The sequence below is a fragment of the Culex pipiens genome, chromosome 2, assembly GCF_016801865.2.
Source record: "Culex pipiens pallens isolate TS chromosome 2, TS_CPP_V2, whole genome shotgun sequence".
NCBI lineage: Eukaryota > Metazoa > Arthropoda > Insecta > Diptera > Culicidae > Culex > Culex pipiens.
In genome coordinates, this window is record NC_068938.1 from 180,388,472 (window position 1) to 180,405,925 (window position 17,454).

A 17,454-nucleotide genomic window follows, 5' to 3' on the forward strand; every position below is an offset into this window, starting at 1 on the left:
GGTAAAAAAAATTTGGTGATTTTTTTATTTAACTTTTTATCACTAAAACTTGATTTACAAAAAAACACTATTTTTAATTTTTTTTATTTTTTGATATGTTTTAGAAGGCATAAAATGCCAACTTTTCAGAAATTTCCAGGTTGTGCAAAAAATCACTGACCGAGTTATGAATTTTTTAATCAATACTGATTTTTTCAAAAAATCGAAATTTTGGTCGTAAAAATTTTTCAACTTCATTTTTCGATGTAAAATCAAATTTGCAATCAAAAAGTACTTTACTGAAATTTTGATAAAGTGCACCGTTTTCAAGTTATAGCCATATTTAAGTGACTTTTTTGAAAATAGTCGCAGTTTTTCATTTTTTTAAATTAGTGCACATGTTTGCCCAGTTTTGAAAAAAATATTTTTGAAAAGCTGAGAAAATTCTCTATATTTTGCTTATTTGGACTTTGTTGATACGACCTTTAGTTGCTGAGATATTGCAATGCAAAGGTTTAAAAACAGGAAAATTGATGTTTTCTAAGTTTCACCCAAACAACCCACCATTTTCTATCGTCAATATCTCAGCAACTAATGGTCCGATTTTCAATGTTAATATATGAAACATTTGTGAAATTTTATTTGGAATTTTCAAATCAAGACTAACATTTCACAAAGGCCAAACATTCAATATTACGCCCTTTTAAAATGTTTGTCTTGATTTGAAAATTCCAAAAATATTTTTTTCGAAAAGATCGGAAAATTTCACAATTGTTTCATATATTAACATTGAAAATCGGACCATTAGTTGCTGAGATATTGACGATAGAAAATGGTGGGTTGTTTGGGTGAAACTTAGAAAACATCAATTTTCCTGTTTTTAAACCTTTGCATTGCAATATCTCAGCAACTAAAGGTCGTATCAACATAGTCCGAATAAGCAAAATATAGAGAATTTTCTCAGCTTTTCAAAAATATTTTTTTCAAAACTGGGCAAACATGTGCACTAATTTAAAAAAATGAAAAACTGCGACTATTTTCAAAAAAGTCACTTAAATATGGCTATAACTTGAAAACGGTGCACTTTATCAAAATTTTAGTAAAGTACTTTTTGATTGCAAATTTGATTTTACATCGAAAAATGAAGTTGAAAAATTTTTACGACCAAAATTTCGATTTTTTGAAAAAATCAGTATTGATTAAAAAATTCATAACTCGGTCAGTGATTTTTTGCACAACCTGGAAATTTCTGAAAAGTTGGCATTTTATGTCTTCTAAAACATATCAAAAAATAAAAAAAATTAAAAATAGTGTTTTTTTGTAAATCAAGTTTTAGTGATAAAAAGTTAAATAAAAAAATCACCAAATTTTTTTTTACCGTGTATTATTTTTTCCAGTGTAGTCCGTATCCATACCTACAACTTTGCCGAAGACACCAAATCGATCAAAAAATTCCTTCAAAAGATACAGATTTTTGAATTTTCATACATCATTTTTGTATGGACAGCTGCCGAATTTGTATGGAAAATTATATGGACAAACTAATGATGCAAAATGGCTTCTTTGGGCATACCGAAGGCACCAAAAAAGTTTCAGCCGGATTAAAAAATACAAAAATTAAAATTGAAGAAAAAAGACCGATTTCGTAGAGAATTGCTCTACTAGGGTAAGTGAAATTTCACGATTTCGCGGACAGCGTGAAATCCGTGAAATTTGGCCTTTCCGTGAAATACCGTGAAATTTTATATTTGTGTGAAACTGTAACGATTTGTCATAAAATTTACTGTAGAGTTTAAACGAGTGAAAACCCTTATTTAATTACTAATATAGGGTTATTGATTTTTACAATTTCTTGGACGTTGTGAACATCGTGAAATTTATCATTTTTCTAAAATCATTTTTTAATAAAAACATTATAATATTTCATCCAAAAGAACATTTTTAAGTAAATTTCATTAGTTTTCAATGATGAAGAATTGTTCAGATTTTTCAGTTATTTGAATTTCATTCGTTGTTATAAAAATTTCACGGCTATTTTATATGAATAGTAAAGTTTTAAAAGAAATTAAAAGATTCAAGCATTGTTTCAAAATAAAATGAGGAGTATTTTTTATCTTTTAAATTACCTCTTAAAAACATTTCATCTTTTTAGCTTAGAAAATGAAATTGCGTATGTGTTCGTTTAGATAAAACTAAACTCAAATGTCCACAAAAGAGAACTTAAAAAATCCTTATGATTCTTCAATGTTGAATATGCAAATAATTTCACCAGCAGTTCATGTCCAACAGATCATTACTTTTGAAAAGTTCTGGTTTTAGAACTTCACATTTTTTTCTAATTATTCATCACAATTTTTTTAGAGTGACGTATCCTCCGTATCACTTGCACCCATGCACAAAGATAATTCCAATAGACAAGCCGCCACCCTCTCAATCCATTGATCTCCGATAAGGGAATTGACCTTCTAAGCAAAACACCAATTTTCTAATCCACTCAGCTATGGCAGCAACAACAAACACTATCCTTCCCGATGAATCTCGCGCGATAAGCGCGACGTGAGCTTCTTCACAACCTTCTGATACCAGACACCAACTCAAGCTCGATCAACTGATTAACTGTTTTATTGCTTTATCTCTTTGCGGTCTACATTACTGCACCGTCTTCAAGCTGTGATCGAACAGGTGCAGTCCCATGTCCCGGGTGACCGTGTCCAGGTTGATGAGCCCGTTCACGATGTGAATGTACCCGGTGAGCTTGCGCACCGATCCACTCCGCCGCTTGATCAGCTGCCGGTCCAGAAAGTGGGCCGCGTCCGGATCGTACCCCTTGGCGGTTTCCGCCGCAACCGAGGCCTTCTGGTGAATCGCGTGCGCCATCTCGGCAACGCGCTTCTCCTCCCCCAGCGCCATCTGCAGCGAACCCAGCTCGTCGGTCATCCGGGGGTGGTCGTTCACCCGGAACAGGTAGCTTTCGTCCAGCTGACCCGGGAATCCGCGCCGGCTCTGATATTGGAGTAGGGCGATCGCATCGGCCCAAGCTTGGTCGGCGATTTCCCGGTAGAGCTGCTCGAAGCCGGGCCGATCCCGGTGGTACCGGTCAAAGTCCGCCGCCAGGAAGAGAAAGTCAAAGTTTTGGCTCAGCAGCTGCGTCGTCATGTTGGTGATGTCCCGCTGGATGTACTTGTAGCCGGAGAACTGCGCCGTGTAGGGACCTGCGCGGAGGTGCTCATTAGAGTTTACATAACCTCAAAATTGACTCACGGTGGTGCCTTACCGACTTCGGCGGAACGCCGTTGACCGCTAACGGATACCGCTAGGGTGGCTCCCACAATCACAAGCACGGAGAAAAGATTCATAACTTTTTTTTGTGAACACAATTTAAGAATACTGTTGCCACGGCGGAGGTCTCGGACGGAATGAGCACTTCCGTCGGCGGACAATGTTGCTTTATTGCCGAAAAAGAGAAGGTACAGCGCTGCTTATCAGCTGCTTCGGGGTGGTTGATTCAATAAATTGATAGTAGAAACGACGTTCTCTTTATCTGATTGAAGAGTGGCGACGTCCCTCGAAGTCGTCGTCTTCAGCTATTGAGTAAGCAGGAGAATTTGCAATCAGCTGTTCCCATTTCGAAACTATTGTATCAAGCTTTTGCTTCTTTATTTGTCTCACAACCCCTCAAACTGCTCCCTGTAAACCTTGGCAAAGCACTGGTGCATCCGGTACGGCCGTTCGCACTTCCCCAATCTTATCCCGCTGCCACCCTCCCCCATCTCCGTCGCCAACATCCACCGGAAGCACCGTTCCGCGCCGTCCCGAAACTGCGTCTCGTTCCGTCCCCCGCCAAACTGCGCGTAAACCCGGCCCAAATCGGCCCCCTCCCGGTCCGAGTACAGCCCGCTGACGATGCCCAAGCACCGGTGGAAGCAGTGCGTCCGGTGCTCGTCCGGATAGAGGTGCTCTCGGAGCAGTGCCCGCTGGCGGACCGGGACCTCTGCAAGGTCCATGCACAGCTCCTCGAAGCGGCGGAATTGCTCCGGGGAGTGCGGGGTCCAGGCGGAGCTTGGGAGCAACTGTGCCTGGAGAAACGATTTGAAGTAGGCTGGGTGTTTGAACAGAAGAGATTTGTTGGAATACCTGAAGAGCTAGAACGATCACAGCAAGCTGTGGGATCTCCATGACGACTGAGGTTCGTTTGACAGATTTGGGGGTTATTTATGGCATTTTTTGCGATGTTATACCAAAGAGTATTGGTTATACGGTGTTTTAACAAATTCTAAGGATTAGGTAAACAGAGCACTCAACAAGATATTTATATTTGTTTTGTACTTAAATTATTTCCAAAGGCGACTGCATTTTGGTTGTCGGTTGCAATTCTTGAAATTATGAACGAACTGCACACAAGAAGGTTGATTAACCTCATAGACAGTCGACTCTTCATATTGTGTCGAAACGGAGGAATCAAGTTAATTAATGCGATTTTTGCATTTCTCCAGCCTTTCGCATTTTTATTTTTTTGCGATTTTTAATTTGTATTTTTTTTTTATTTTGATCAAACTTTGTCGATCGATTGCTTTTGTCCAAATAAGCCATTTTCCATAATTTGTTTCCATGTTAACTGCTATAAAAACATTCGAAAATTCATATCTTGAAAATCTTGAATTTTCTGATCGATTTGATTTCTTCATCAAAGTTGTAGGTTGTGATTAGAACTTTTTTTTCAACAGAGTACATAAAAAAATTGAGGGGCTAAAACCTTATTGCCAAAAAAATTTAATTTCCATTGAAAAACTTTATATTATTTAAAATTAACTGTTTTCAAGTTGTTGTCATTTTAAAAGCGTTTGTTTATTTTTTTAAATAGTGTTTATATTGACTGTCTCTGACAAAATATTTTCAAATTTTCAAAGACATTTTTTGTTTTACTATTGTTGATCCTTGATTACTTTATTATGGGCTAAAAAAGTATGGAAATTAGAAAAAAATATAATTCTAAAACTAAAAAAAAACTGAGCTTACAAGCCTCATTTTCGAACAAAAAGGAAAAAGTATCAGATCATTACTAGGGCTCAGTGATGAACGAATCTTCCTAAAAAGAAAATCTGTTGACTCTCATCAAGAAAAAAAAACCCGAAAGGAAGCACGAAGATTGGTCAAAAGAGAATCGAAAAAATCATTATCACTAACGAAATCAATTAATTGAAGTGGTGAGATTCACAAAATATCTTCAACTGGTAGATTTTTTTCGAAGAGTTCGGGAGCGATTTTCTTTTGCGTGATTGGGCTCTTCTCGCTTTCGCGGGCGCAAACGAAAAAGTTTTTTTTTTGCGATTTTGTAACATCTCTGATAAGATTAACAACATTCCACGACTTCGTGGTAAGTACCGTAAAACGAGATGACTTTGATAGTTAATTAAAATACGTACGGAATGGTTTAGAATCATACTGACCGTGGCAGAGAAGTGTTCAAAGTTCCTCAAGAAGAACTTTTCATAAAAATTTGAAGAGTTTAAAAAGTTATTTAACTATAGTTAAGAAAATGTTGATGAATGTCGTTATTTTAACTTCTCAAAGTGATTTTCTCAATGAACATGTTTTTGAATCGGAAAACGGAATGCATTATCAGATTCTTTAGACAATTTTCCACTAGGAGAAGGTTACAAAAGTTTGAAAATAATAAATAATATGCGTTTTTGAAACACAATTTAAAAAAAATCCAAAGTTAAAGGCAATTTCAGTTGAATTATATTCATGATTCGTGGTATAAAATGCAATATAAATCAATTTTTTTTCATATTTTTTGCCCCCTAAATTTTCGCGCCGATTTAGGAAGGGAGGGGGCGGAAACTTTTAAAAATATTTGTACCTGCTTAATAACAAACAATAAATCAAACACACCAAAAAATGTGTAGCTATTTTTTTTTTGAAGCAGTTGTAAAAGAACATTTTAAAAAATATTTGTCAAAAAATAAAGAAATAAATAACGTTATTCAAACATTATCGAAAGGAAACGTAAAATTTATTACAAAATAGCGTTGAATAAATAACGTGAGGATAATTTTAAAAAGTTCCAAGTTCAATACATGTTTCAAGAAAATGTCAAAGGCATTGCAAAATGCTTTGTAATTTTCTGGAACAATCAAAAACAAATGTAAAAAACTGCTATGAATGGAATTTCTCCACAACTCTTTTTAAATACTCAAATTGCACTTTTGATGAAAATTATTAAGATAATCATAGTTTGATTTTACTTATTTTTTGTGAATCTTTTGTTTAGGATGTGCTTCGCTTTGGAAATACTGCTTATAAAATTTCTAAAATCTCAAAAATGTAATTTTAGCTGGATTGTAAATTCAATTTTTGAAAATTCAATAAATTCCAAAATTAAAAAAAAATGCATTGAATATTCAAGCTTGAATTATTTTTTTCATTGACCTTATTTGGAATACATATTTTTTTTAAACATATTTTTCTTAGAGTTTTTGCACTGGCTTTTTTTTTAAATCATGAGCAGTTTTTGCATTCTTTGAACACAACTTTGAAAAAGAATTCTTCAGTTGAGTTCTTGTTTTTTTTTTCAACATTTTGACAAATGATGATTTAATTGAATTCTTGAAATTTTAAATTTTGACACATGTGCAGTTGTGGATCCGCAGCAGTTTTTGGCTTGTTGAATTTCAACACGGAATAGTGTAAATGGTCCTTAAAATTTGACATTTCTCATTATCACGAATCAAGTCTAATTTGACATATTTTGAGCCGATTTTTCTCACTGGGTTTTTGGTTTGAGCACACACAAAAAGTGCTCTCAATAAATTTTTGGCATAAATCTAAAATTAAAAGCAAGACATAAATCTAAAATTTTCAATCCATTTGAGTTTTATATTTTATTCAAACCTTAATCTTTGATATGATTCTTCCACGCCCTCATTCCACATCGGAACTGCAAATAACTCTTCCTACAATAATCTTCCCCGTACTGCTCCGGCTGAACCTCTCCAGCGCATCTTCCAAACGCTTCCCTGTACTGCTCGACACCAGTCTTCCCTTGGGCCTGCCTCACTGCCATATCCAAATTCCACCCAGCTTCATCGTCGTACATTCCGGACACGATCCCACCACACCGGATCATACAGGTCATATCCTGTCCATCGTCGTCACCCAACTGCATTCTGGAGAACCGCTCACGAACTTCCGCCGAAGTGCGCAGCAGCTTGAAGCAAGTGTGCGCGATTTTCACCTTTTGTTCCTTGGAGATTGGCTCGTCTGCGAGCGAGTTGGGTATGATCTGGAATGGTTCATGGTTGAAAATGTAGCTTCAGATGGTTTCATGATCCTTACCAAAGCGATCGCAAGTAAAATGGTAGCGCAGAACTTCATCGTACGACTGTTGATTACGGACTGACCTAGAGAGAGATTCTGAGTCCAGAGTTTGTTTTTCGCCAAAAGGTTATCAAGTGACCCGGTTCAACCAGAAGTGAGGGATGCTGCTCTGTCTTCACATGTGTTCAATAAATTTAGCTTGAATCGTAACTTGAAGAAAATGTTAGGAACCCAAATGGCTTACGGACCTTCGTTAAGCTCCTTTCGCACCTATACGTGCCCACTTCCGTCAACAACACATTTGTACGGAAATTAATACTTTTCGTGACTTTGAGACCAAATTTTGTGATCTTAGTTGAGTTTTGACCACTGAATCGGAATCCAAGTCCAAATTTGCACGTTAAAGTGACAATTTAGAGCTAGGTCCTCTTGAAAACATTTATGGAGTTTGTTTTTTGAAAAGGTCCAATAATCCAAATTTTCAGTTTTTGCTTTTTGGGTGAGTTTTAATTCTCCTGACTCAAAAACACCCTAAAAGTAAAACAAGAAATTTGGTTTATTGGGCCTTTAAAAAAAAACTCCAGAATTGAGTAAGCGGTTATCGATTTGATTTTGAATTGATTCGGTTACGAGAATGGTTCTAGCTGTTTATGGAAAGTTGATAAGGGCGTGGCTTTCTAATGAAATCTGGTAGAATCATGAGTCACTAAAAATTTGAAGAGTAATCTTATTCAAATTGAGGTTCGAAAGTATCATTATTTCATTTGGAATTGAACATTTAAAGGACCGTTCACACTATTCGTATCCGTTCTCAATTGCTTTAAAAAAATGTTTATTCAGATTGATTAAATTTCTTATGCAGAAACTTACCAATAGACGTTGTACTTGTATTTTATAGTAAATCTAGTTTGGTTGTGCTAATACAAACTAATTTCAGGTTTTTTGGAAACCTGTTTTTCGAGATTCGTTGTTGATGACGTTGCTGTTTGATTTCATTTTGTTACCTAGAAATCCATTAATTGCTTGTAAATATTCAAGAATTACTGGAAATGCGAGAATTATTCAATAACCTTGACTCTGTTGAGATAAATTCCATTGATTCTAGAATTCTATGAAAGTTTTAAAGCAAAAATAAAAAAATGTGAGAGCGTATCAAACCCCAAACCTTACCATCAGTTAAAAGCCAGCAAGTCCACAATGAAGTTTTCTACGATCACAGTACATGTCCTGGTGAGAGATTCTCAATAGCAACGGGTTGACATCCCACCTTATCTTAGCGTCACTTGCAGCTCATTGTCGATTCTAAAACCTGAAAACTACGCCAGAGGTTTTTTTCTCAAAATGTTATCAATTGACTAGAAATGAAAGATCTTCTTTAAACTAGCCAATAATTTATTCGTCATTTTCATTCTGACCTTCAAGATTCAACCAGATCCAACAAATCTACGGAAATATCTGACCCAACCTACGTTAAGCTCCTCCCGCACCTTTCCGCACTCACTTCCGTCACCCCCGTCAATCTACCCCGAAAACAGCAGATAACACTTGACGTGCAGAAAGCCCTTCTTGCAATGGTCACTGCCGTAATCCTTCGGCCTGATCGCTGCAGCACACTGTTCATACGCACTCCGCAACGCCTCGAAAGCGTCACTTCCCCCTTGGGCGGTGCCCTGCTCCATCCGAATTCCCGCCCCGTCGTCGTATATCCCGCGCAGAATCGCCCCGCATCGGACTATGCAGTGAGTGTTCGGGTCATCGTCCGCATAGCTCCGCTCGAATCGTTCGCGAGCTTCGGCGCTGATCCGGAGCAGTTTGTAGCACAGCTGGATGGCGTTGCTCCAGTCTGGAAGCGGATGCTGGCTCGACAGCTCGAACATCTGGAATTGAGTCGATGGGTTTTGGGAAGTCTGTTTCGAAGGGTTTTTTTTTGCTTACGGATGCTGCAATCAGCAGGGTAAGAGTTAAGAAGTGCATTGCTCGGAGGACTCAGTTGGACTGACTCATTTACGCGAATGATCCTTGCTGTGCTTGCAAGGTTGATAAGGACGGTCAAATGATGCATGGCTTTTTTAAGAATCTTTGTAGAGATACAGTTACAGTTTTTCTACTGTGAAAACGAACCTTCTTCATTGCCACCTCTCTGGTGCTCGCAACTTTGCATAAAGCACTCGTAATGCTGCTAACTCTTCTTGCAGTAATCATCTCCGTACTGTACCGGCTCGATTTTCGCAGCGCACGTTAGATACCTTCTCCGAACGCCCACAAATCCAGCCGGGTCAACATTTTCGTAACCTTATCAAGGCAAATGCCAGCAAAGACTTCATCTTGGTGCTTTTGCCGTTGAACTACAAGCTCGAGAATAGTTTTGATGTCTAGTCTAGTCAACAAATTGATAAGAGTCTCATTCTTATTCCGATGATTGCCGAATTCCAGTTGATTAAACAAAAATTGTCTCAATTTGATCGATATAAAAGACCGTTTATTCAACTCTTAAGTTACGCTTATCCCACTTTGCAAAAAGCACTCGTAATGCTTGGAGCTCTTCTTGCAGTAATCACTCCCATACTGGTCCGCCACGATCGTCCCAGCGCACGCCAGGTAGTGCCGCTTGAACTCCTGGAAAACGGCCGCAGTTTCACCTATGCCCCACCAAGCCTCCAGCCGCTCCATGCTGATCCCCGTCTCGTCGTCGTACAGCCCGGTGATGATGCCGCCGCACCGGGTAATGCAGTGTGACTCCGGATCCGGACTGAACTGGTCCTGGCCGTGACGGGCGCGAGCTTCCGGACTGGCGCGCAGCAGTTGGTAGCAAACGTTGGAGATAGCGGCCCAGTTTGGTTCCTCGGAGGTAGCGGTGGAGAGCGCGAGGATCTGCGAAGTCAAGTTGAGAGTGTTGGGATTCGAAGTAGGGTAGAGAATTTACTTACCAAGGCAAGTGCCAGCAGGGTGATCGGTGAGAAGTTCATCGTGGAACTTTTACAGTTGAACTATCATGTCTGTAATAGTTGGACTGCATTTTATAGTGAAACTTTGCCTATCGATTGATTGTGCATTACACTAGTAGTTGATATAAACTAATCTCAGTTTTACTGGAATCAACAATGATCAACAATGACGTTGTTCTTTGATTTCCGTAAATTCAGATGCTTCGAAGAATTCTTCATCTTAAACGTTAATTTATTATTCCTCTCAATACGGAAAGTATTCCTTAGTAACTTTTTGATTATATGAATGCGGAATAGTGTGAGTGGACCTTTAACCTAATAAAAACAATAATTGAAAGAGATTCAGCTAATCCATCTCAAATGTGTACACATTCTGTGAATAGTCTGACTGCTGCAAGAAAAGCGCCAATTTTTGGATTGTTTCTATGACAACGTTAAGGGACAACGAGAGGTGTGAATCGACCTTAAACCAACAAATAAACAAACCATTCACGTAGTCTATTTATTCAATAAATTCTTCAGAATCCATCTCCCACAACCCTCACTCCACCTTCTTGATGTACTTCCGCCAGGCCGCCCACGAGCACGTAAACAGCCGGAAGCTCTTCTTGCAGTAGTCGTCGCCGTACTCCTCTGGCGTAACGCCGGCCGCACACGTCTCGAACGCCGCCCGGTACTCCTCGAAACCTTCCTTTCCCTTGGCCAGCGCGGCCGCCGCCTCCATGCTTGTTCCCGTCTCGTCGTCGTACATCCCGGAGATGATGCCGCCGCACCGGATCAGACAGTGCGTTTCCGGCTCGTCGTCGTACTGCTTGCGGTCGACGCGTTCGCGCACTTCCGGACTGGAGCGCAGCAGGTTGTAACAGGTCCGGCGGATTTTTACCCAGTCGTCCTCGGAGCGAGGGAGCGATGCTCCCAGGGCGAGGGAAATGATCTACGGAAAGGGGTCGCTTAGAGTGGGGTTGAGTTCGGGTTTTGCAGTACTTACAGAGGCAAAGATTAGTAGAGCGATCGCGTAGAACTTCATCGCGCAGCTGTTGACGTTCAACTGATTACTAGGAAGAGCTGCGCTTCTTTATAGGGTGGGATGCACGGAGGTCATCGTCTGAGTCGTGGATTGAAACCATTTCATGATAAGGACAGGGTAATGAGATTCTCTTTATTCCACCTTCTTCACATGCTGCACCCAAGCCTTCCAGTCGCACTTAAAGTACAGATAGCTCTTCTTGCACCAATCGTCACCGTAGTCCTCCGGCCCGAATCCCCCGTAGCACTCCTCGGCCGCGCTTCTAAACTCCGCGAACCCAGTCTTGCCCTGCGCCTGAACCTCCATCATCTCCATAACCGTCCCCAGTTCATCGTCGTACGTACCGGACACGATTCCGGTGCACCGAATCACGCAGTGCATCGCCTCGTTGGCGTCATCGTCGAACTTTTTCTGCGCAATCAGGTCACGAGCTTCCTGCGGCGTCCGAAGCAGGCGGGAACACAGCTGGTTCGTGCGCTCCCAGTGTTGTTTGTCGTATGGTTTCTGGTCCGCGCCGGAGGCGTGGAAGATCTGTGAAGATACCGTGAAGATCAGAAGGGTTGCTGCCAAGAACTTCATTGCGGGGAAGCTTCCGTTGAACTGCGTGACGATCGAACAATTGGCGGTGCATTTATAAGATGGTTCAAGATTGGAATCTCAGTAGTTCAACCTTGAACGCACATCTGGCGATAAGCAGATGGTAGGATTTTTCCACGTATTGATGATCAAACAGTTTACATTTGATGTCCGCGATAAGACTTGTTGACTGATGTTACGCAACCTACGGTTGATCCGGTTGACCCTTTCAGGATTTGAGCAGCTGCTACGAAGACGATCAATTCAGTTGAAACAACTGCTTTGGCAAATTCTGAGAAGCCGGAATCAACGTCGGAGACGCTGAAAATTGCTTTTTTCATCTCCATTTTATTTAAATACTTGTAAAAAGTAAATTATTCCCAGTTCCCCTAAAGGTCTATGAGGGAAGAGTTTATAAAAAGTTATTCATAATTCCCGAAAATCAGTCGTTGAACAGGGAATACCCTGCTGTTCGAAACGTCAGCCGTCATTTGAGTATCTAATACAATAGGAATTCGTCCAGTATTCCGATCATAATGTTTACCCTTTTGAAATTAGGGTCAGTGTGGCCATCCATTTGTTCACAGCAAAACCACGCTGGCCCTCAGGGAGCGTTCTTTTATTACGTAACCCAACATGTTGGACTTTAGACCCTCCGAACACCACTCCCCCCCCTGTCATAACAAATTTTCTTACAACTTTAAAAAAAATGGTATGAAGCATAACGAATTGCGTTACGTAGTAAAAGAACGCTCCCTTAAGTCAATAAAGGTAAATATTACGATCGGATTACTTGACGATTTCCGCTATCTTTGTAATTTTAACGTCCAACTTCTAAGTATTCTCGATTTTAATTCTGAGCCACAACCGAATGTGTCACGGAAAGGTGCGAATCGACCTTAACTTCTTGAAGAACGCAAGCTGTGACAGACCCTGACAGAATAGACAAATCCAGCGAAAGCTCAACGCTGCTTTTTGATGGTGAGAGATTTGACAGCTCCCATACTAAATGTCTCGATTTTCATACTTTTTGTTAATTTTCTTCTAAAATAAAACACTTAACATATGAAAACTATATATTTTTGATGCCCAAAATTCCTGCTGAATCGAATGGTGTACTTATCTCAATTGCAAATTTTTCGAACAGTTTTTATTTTAATAATATTCTAGACACATTTTGTGCACCTAATCAATCAATACTTTTATCATAAATAATCATTTTATTGCTTAAAAATTGAGTTTTCCTGAGCTCCCATATTCAAATACATGGAAGCAGGCCTGCAAAATGTTTCCAACCCAGCGTACACATGAAGCAAACCAAAATGTCAGTTCACTGCTAGCATCTGACTGTAAGCCTACTGTGTCCGTTCAACCACTGCCGCCAGACTCGTGCCGGTCGGCTGCTGGAGAATGAGAGACGTGAAAAAATGAGCTACACTCACTCAATTCGTGTCGTATGACTGACTCGTTAAATCCTCTCTAAACACTATTTTGACTATTTTCAAACAATTGAATGGTTCTAGACTGTGCAAAACACTTGAAACCACCATAACTAATATTCCAAATTACATTTCCACGCATAAATACCAACTTTTTGTGTAAAAACTTGTTTCTTTATGTGTGTGCGTGCAACGTCGAATGAGCGTTGGTCGACTACTGCCTCGCATTGCAGCTGCTCAGTGAGCTAGGGCTCTCACGACTGAGTCGGGTTTGTTTATGTCACGGTTTTGCGGTTCAGTGAATGGATCTGAAAAAATCGTGTATGCGTCGCTGATTTTCGCGTCAGGACCCCTGACATTTTCAGCCCTGCATGGAAGCTGTCATTTCTAACACCATTGGCCACCTAGCGGCCATTTCAAACTGGATACGTCTATTGATTCAATGCTTGCTACGATCACGGTCCGTAGCGGCTGTTTTGACTTTTGACAACAACAGTCGCTTTCCTATTTTGAACGTTTGAAGAATGATGGGTGAAATATTTCATAATGTGCTGTCGAATTTGTATAATGAAATATTTCATCCGACACTTGCCAAACTTTGAAGGACAAGTTTGAAGAATTGTGATATTGTTCTTTTGGCAAATTTTGAACTGATAGATAAACAAACACAAACTTGTTCAAAAAAGGAATTTATTCCACCAAATCAAGCCTGCTCCCCACTTCCCGCCGTCGTCTTCCACTCATGAAAGTGCTTGCGGAAGCACATCAGCGGTATAAACGCCTTGTGACAGTAACAGTCGACGTCCTGCCCGACCTGCGCCTGACAGCCGTTCACCAGCTCCGTAAACTCTTCCTTGCTCTTGCCCAGGTTGGCCGACTCGAACAGGGCGTCCACCTGCAAGCCCTCCCCATCTTCGTAGTGACCCTGCAGAACTCCGATGCACCGGATGTAGCAGAACGTTTCGTGGTTCTCCGGGTACTCCGACTGGCGGTACTGCTCCAGGGTGTCCGCTGGGACCCGCAGCAACTTGCCGCACGTTTCCTTGTCCTTCTGGTACTGCTGAGCGCCGGCTGCGACGCCATCCAAGATGGTGACGGCACTTACCAGGACCAGGGCTACTGCGATAGTTACGGACACCATGTCTGCTTCACGAATGACTGATCGAACTACTCCGGGCAAGGATTTATAAGACCTGGTTACGCAACAGAAACACTCTCTTATCGCTTAACTGCTGACCAACTGTTTTTATTGAATCTCTGAATGCATCCTCACTGCAATCAACCTTAATCAGAAGCAACCTTCTTCCTCCACTCGTTAAAGTACCGCCCGAAGCAAAGCATCGGCTTGAACGCCTTCCGGCAGTAACACTTCGTATCTTCCTCGCCGTTCTCCGCCTGGCACCCGTTCATCAGCTCGGTGAACTCCTCCCTGCTCTTACCCAAGCTGGCCGCCTCGTACAAGCTGTCCACCAGCAGGCCCCGCTCGTCGTCGTAGTGACCGTGCAGCATGGCGACGCACCGGATGAAGCAGTACGTGTCGTGATTTTCCGCGTACTCCGACCGATCGTACCGCTCGAAGATGTCCGCCGGAACGCGCAGCAGCTTGGCGCAGATTCTCTTCGACTGGCGGTACTTTTGCTTTTGCTCTTCGAGCAAGTTGGCGCCGGCCAGGGCCTGAAAGGACGGGTTACTTGGATTGACGCTGGTGACCAGGGTTGTTGACTTACCAGCAGTGCAGCGGCTACTGCGATTAGGCGAAGTGACAGCATGTTTGATTTGATATTCCCTAATAAATGAGTAGAACTTATTTGGATTGCTCCTTTATAGCTGATTCGTTTTGCAATTGTCACTGATAACCCCAGCATAGAGAGTGCATTCTTATCGCAAGTTGCACTTGCGCTTTGCTGAGGTTCTTAACCTACAAGTGCTGATTTAGAACTATGGTTCTTGAAGTCGCTGATTTTTATTGACCATCCAAACAATTACAACAACAAAAAATCACCCCTCATTCCTCCCCCTCCTCCGTCGTCGTCGCCTTTTCCGACTCCTTCTTCATCACCGCGCCAAAGTCCTCCTCGAAGCACTTGTACACCCGGTACGCCATCAGGCACTCCTCCTCGCCCGGCTCCTTCTTCTCCGCCTCGGCCACGCACTTGCGGTGATCCTCGGTCAGGTCCTCCTCGTGCGCCATCAGCAGCACCCGGATGTTCTTCAGGTTGGCCCCCGTTTTGGAGTCGAACAGCTGCAGCATCTCGCCGATGCAGTTGAACAGACAGTGCGTCGTCTTCTCCTCCGGTGGGAATTTAAGCTCCAGGAAGGACTTTTCCAGCTCGGCGCTGATCGGAACAGACTTTTTGCACTCGTCCACGAGTGTTTTGATCGTTTGGGGGGTGACCTGGAAGGCGGAGTTTGGTGGTTACTTGGAGCTGGTTGAGTTTATGAATTTGTGTCATTAATTTCTGCGAAATTGAGTTTGAAGAATGTTTGAAAAGTTGGTTTGGAAACAGGCACAGCCCTACAACAGCTTTTATTTTTCATAGACAAGGAACTTTTTTCGTATTTACAGAATTGTTCAAAATGTGCAAAAATATGAAATTAAAGTCAGTTAATTTGAGTTGATATTTATTATGGTTTGGGCACAGCTCTATTCCGATATAACAAGACAAGGTACTAAGTAGACAATTTCAATCGAAACAAATTAGTGCCTTGTTAGTGCTATTTATGATGCTGTTAACGTTCAGTTGTATTTTCAAAAGGTTTTTGTACTTATTTTGGGGCTAATTGAATGTTTTGTTTCTTTAATTTGTGCTCATAATTTATGTAAAAATCAATGAAAAGAATGTTGACTGCATTTTTCTAAAGCACAGCTCTACAGCATTTTCAATTTATGGAAGTCTGGATTTATTGCCAATTACGCTCGTTAAATTTGCGAATTTGTGCTTTTAATTTCAAACTTCGTCTGAAGAATTTTACCCCATTGTTTACAAAATAGTCACAGCCCTACCACAACTTTTATTTTTAAAAGTAATATTCAAAATACCTTGATTTAAGCTATGTAGGTACAAATAATGCCGAATTTCTCTTTAAATTTAGTGCCATTAAGTTGAGTTTTTTTTTTATGGCACAGCTCTATTTAGAAATAACGAGATTATTGAAAAGACAATTTCAATAAAATGTGAAGAAATTTTTTATTGCTCAGTTAGTGCCAATTAGTGCTATTGCTGCTGCAGTTGCTCAACATTAGGTTTTAACTTTCAAGGTGGTGTTAGTGCTTATTGGGTGATTCTTAAATCTCTTTAATTTGTGCTCTTAATGCTTGTAAATAAAGTGTAAAGAATGTTGAAAACATTTTTTAACAAGCACAGCTCTACAGCATTTTCTCGTTTTAGAAGTCTGGTTTTAAATATTATTTGGTGCTGATCGAATATCTTTTCAATTTTCTAATTTGTGCTATTAATTCCAGTTGAAAATAATCTAATGAATGTTGGGCGCAGCTCTACTGAAAGTAAAAAAGTTTACTAAGACAATTTCAAACCACATCAATTTGAAGGTGGCTTCTTTCAGTGCTGAATCAGTGCTAAATTAGTGCAATATGTGCTACAGTGAAAACTAAATTTTAACTTACCGCAGCGACAAGAGCCAACAGTAGAGCTATTCTTGTAATGAATCGCATTTTAAACCTTCGAATTCCTGGTCTGTCCCGCTTCTATCGAAATCTCACTCAAATAAAATCTTCAACAGCTTGACTCTTTGTTTTATAAAGCTTTTCGCCAAATTGATTTGAGCAATTTCGTCAAACATTGCGTTGCGTGCTTTGTGAGGTTAACAATTATGCCATTACTGCAATTGTTTGGAAGATTTCCGCAATTTGACTACGAAACCTGTGACTGTGAATCGCTAAACTGACAGCACAACTGACAGCATTTGACGAAAAGCATTACAAGCTTCCCCGTACAGCGTTATCAACCTGGTGATTTGTTTACACTTCTGAATGTTAGCACCTAGACGCGTGCCAGGTTCACCGCCCATTTGACAGCACTTTTTCACGCTCTATCCTCGTCGGACAACCGGTTTTTTGTTCTGTTCGCTTCATCTCTCCGCAATACAAAACAATAAAACTCATAAACTCAGCTCATCAACGGCTGTGTGTGGTGTTCAGTCGTGTTCG

General features: G+C 40.6%; 8 protein-coding genes across 11 annotated transcripts in view; 1 reads left to right on the plus strand and 7 right to left on the minus strand.

Annotated features, from left to right (window-relative positions):
• Positions 1–17,454, plus strand: part of LOC120420263 (neurogenic protein mastermind) — a 232,366-nt gene that overhangs the window by 152,424 nt on the left and 62,488 nt on the right. The window lies entirely within an intron of this gene.
• Positions 2,578–3,409, minus strand: LOC120420268 (soma ferritin-like). The gene is made up of 2 exons (XM_039583267.2): positions 3,254–3,409; positions 2,578–3,191 (listed from the first exon to the last, which is right to left on the minus strand). Exons 1-2 carry the CDS (start codon positions 3,333–3,335, stop codon positions 2,629–2,631), a joined length of 645 nt encoding a protein of 214 aa, XP_039439201.1. The 5' UTR covers positions 3,336–3,409; the 3' UTR covers positions 2,578–2,628.
• LOC120420270 (uncharacterized) lies at positions 3,611–4,203 on the minus strand. Its single transcript, XM_039583269.2, has 2 exons — positions 4,114–4,203; positions 3,611–4,055 (listed from the first exon to the last, which is right to left on the minus strand). Exons 1-2 carry the CDS (start codon positions 4,153–4,155, stop codon positions 3,645–3,647), a joined length of 453 nt encoding a protein of 150 aa, XP_039439203.1. The 5' UTR covers positions 4,156–4,203; the 3' UTR covers positions 3,611–3,644.
• On the minus strand, positions 6,591–7,472 carry LOC120420274 (uncharacterized). Of its 2 annotated transcripts, XM_039583275.2 has the most exons (3): positions 7,318–7,472; positions 6,874–7,264; positions 6,591–6,806 (listed from the first exon to the last, which is right to left on the minus strand). In XM_039583275.2, exons 1-2 carry the CDS (start codon positions 7,354–7,356, stop codon positions 6,875–6,877), a joined length of 429 nt encoding a protein of 142 aa, XP_039439209.1. In that variant the 5' UTR covers positions 7,357–7,472; the 3' UTR covers positions 6,591–6,806; position 6,874. The 2 variants fall into 2 exon arrangements, with proteins under 2 accessions (XP_039439209.1, XP_039439208.1); XM_039583274.2 differs by lacking the exon at positions 6,591–6,806 and having other exon boundaries at positions 6,833–7,264.
• Positions 8,226–9,369, minus strand: LOC120420275 (uncharacterized). The gene is made up of 2 exons (XM_052707601.1): positions 9,235–9,369; positions 8,226–9,176 (listed from the first exon to the last, which is right to left on the minus strand). Exons 1-2 carry the CDS (start codon positions 9,271–9,273, stop codon positions 8,820–8,822), a joined length of 396 nt encoding a protein of 131 aa, XP_052563561.1. The 5' UTR covers positions 9,274–9,369; the 3' UTR covers positions 8,226–8,819.
• LOC120420272 (uncharacterized) lies at positions 10,728–11,367 on the minus strand. The gene is made up of 2 exons (XM_039583272.2): positions 11,233–11,367; positions 10,728–11,178 (listed from the first exon to the last, which is right to left on the minus strand). The coding sequence occupies exons 1-2, from the start codon at positions 11,269–11,271 to the stop codon at positions 10,786–10,788; spliced, it is 432 nt and encodes a 143-aa protein (XP_039439206.1). The 5' UTR covers positions 11,272–11,367; the 3' UTR covers positions 10,728–10,785.
• On the minus strand, positions 11,379–11,892 carry LOC120420271 (uncharacterized). The gene has a single exon (XM_039583271.2). It carries the CDS (start codon positions 11,848–11,850, stop codon positions 11,404–11,406), a length of 447 nt encoding a protein of 148 aa, XP_039439205.1. The 5' UTR covers positions 11,851–11,892; the 3' UTR covers positions 11,379–11,403.
• On the minus strand, positions 15,241–17,060 carry LOC128092824 (uncharacterized). Its single transcript, XM_052707600.1, has 2 exons — positions 16,912–17,060; positions 15,241–15,681 (listed from the first exon to the last, which is right to left on the minus strand). The coding sequence occupies exons 1-2, from the start codon at positions 16,957–16,959 to the stop codon at positions 15,292–15,294; spliced, it is 438 nt and encodes a 145-aa protein (XP_052563560.1). The 5' UTR covers positions 16,960–17,060; the 3' UTR covers positions 15,241–15,291.

Excerpts from the sequence above, each read along its gene's own strand:
- LOC120420270 (XM_039583269.2), bottom strand. The coding sequence starts at position 4,155 with ATGGAGATCCCACAGCTTGCTGTGATCGTTCTAGCTCTTCAG. Across the intron at positions 4,056-4,113 it reads TGATCGTTCTAGCTCTTCAG|GCACAGTTGCTCCCAAGCTC; the intron begins GTATTCCAACAA and ends TCGTTTCTCCAG.
- LOC120420271 (XM_039583271.2), bottom strand. The coding sequence starts at position 11,850 with ATGAAGTTCTTGGCAGCAACCCTTCTGATCTTCACGGTATCTTCACAG.
- LOC120420272 (XM_039583272.2), bottom strand. The coding sequence starts at position 11,271 with ATGAAGTTCTACGCGATCGCTCTACTAATCTTTGCCTCT. Across the intron at positions 11,179-11,232 it reads CTCTACTAATCTTTGCCTCT|ATCATTTCCCTCGCCCTGGG; the intron begins GTAAGTACTGCA and ends CCCTTTCCGTAG.
- LOC120420268 (XM_039583267.2), bottom strand. The coding sequence starts at position 3,335 with ATGAATCTTTTCTCCGTGCTTGTGATTGTGGGAGCCACCCTAGCGGTA. Across the intron at positions 3,192-3,253 it reads ACGGCGTTCCGCCGAAGTCG|GTCCCTACACGGCGCAGTTC; the intron begins GTAAGGCACCAC and ends ACCTCCGCGCAG.
- LOC128092824 (XM_052707600.1), bottom strand. The coding sequence starts at position 16,959 with ATGCGATTCATTACAAGAATAGCTCTACTGTTGGCTCTTGTCGCTGCG. Across the intron at positions 15,682-16,911 it reads TGTTGGCTCTTGTCGCTGCG|GTCACCCCCCAAACGATCAA; the intron begins GTAAGTTAAAAT and ends TCCGCCTTCCAG.
- LOC120420275 (XM_052707601.1), bottom strand. The coding sequence starts at position 9,273 with ATGCACTTCTTAACTCTTACCCTGCTGATTGCAGCATCC. Across the intron at positions 9,177-9,234 it reads CCCTGCTGATTGCAGCATCC|ATGTTCGAGCTGTCGAGCCA; the intron begins GTAAGCAAAAAA and ends ACTCAATTCCAG.
- LOC120420274 (XM_039583275.2), bottom strand. The coding sequence starts at position 7,356 with ATGAAGTTCTGCGCTACCATTTTACTTGCGATCGCTTTG. Across the intron at positions 7,265-7,317 it reads TTTTACTTGCGATCGCTTTG|ATCATACCCAACTCGCTCGC; the intron begins GTAAGGATCATG and ends GAACCATTCCAG.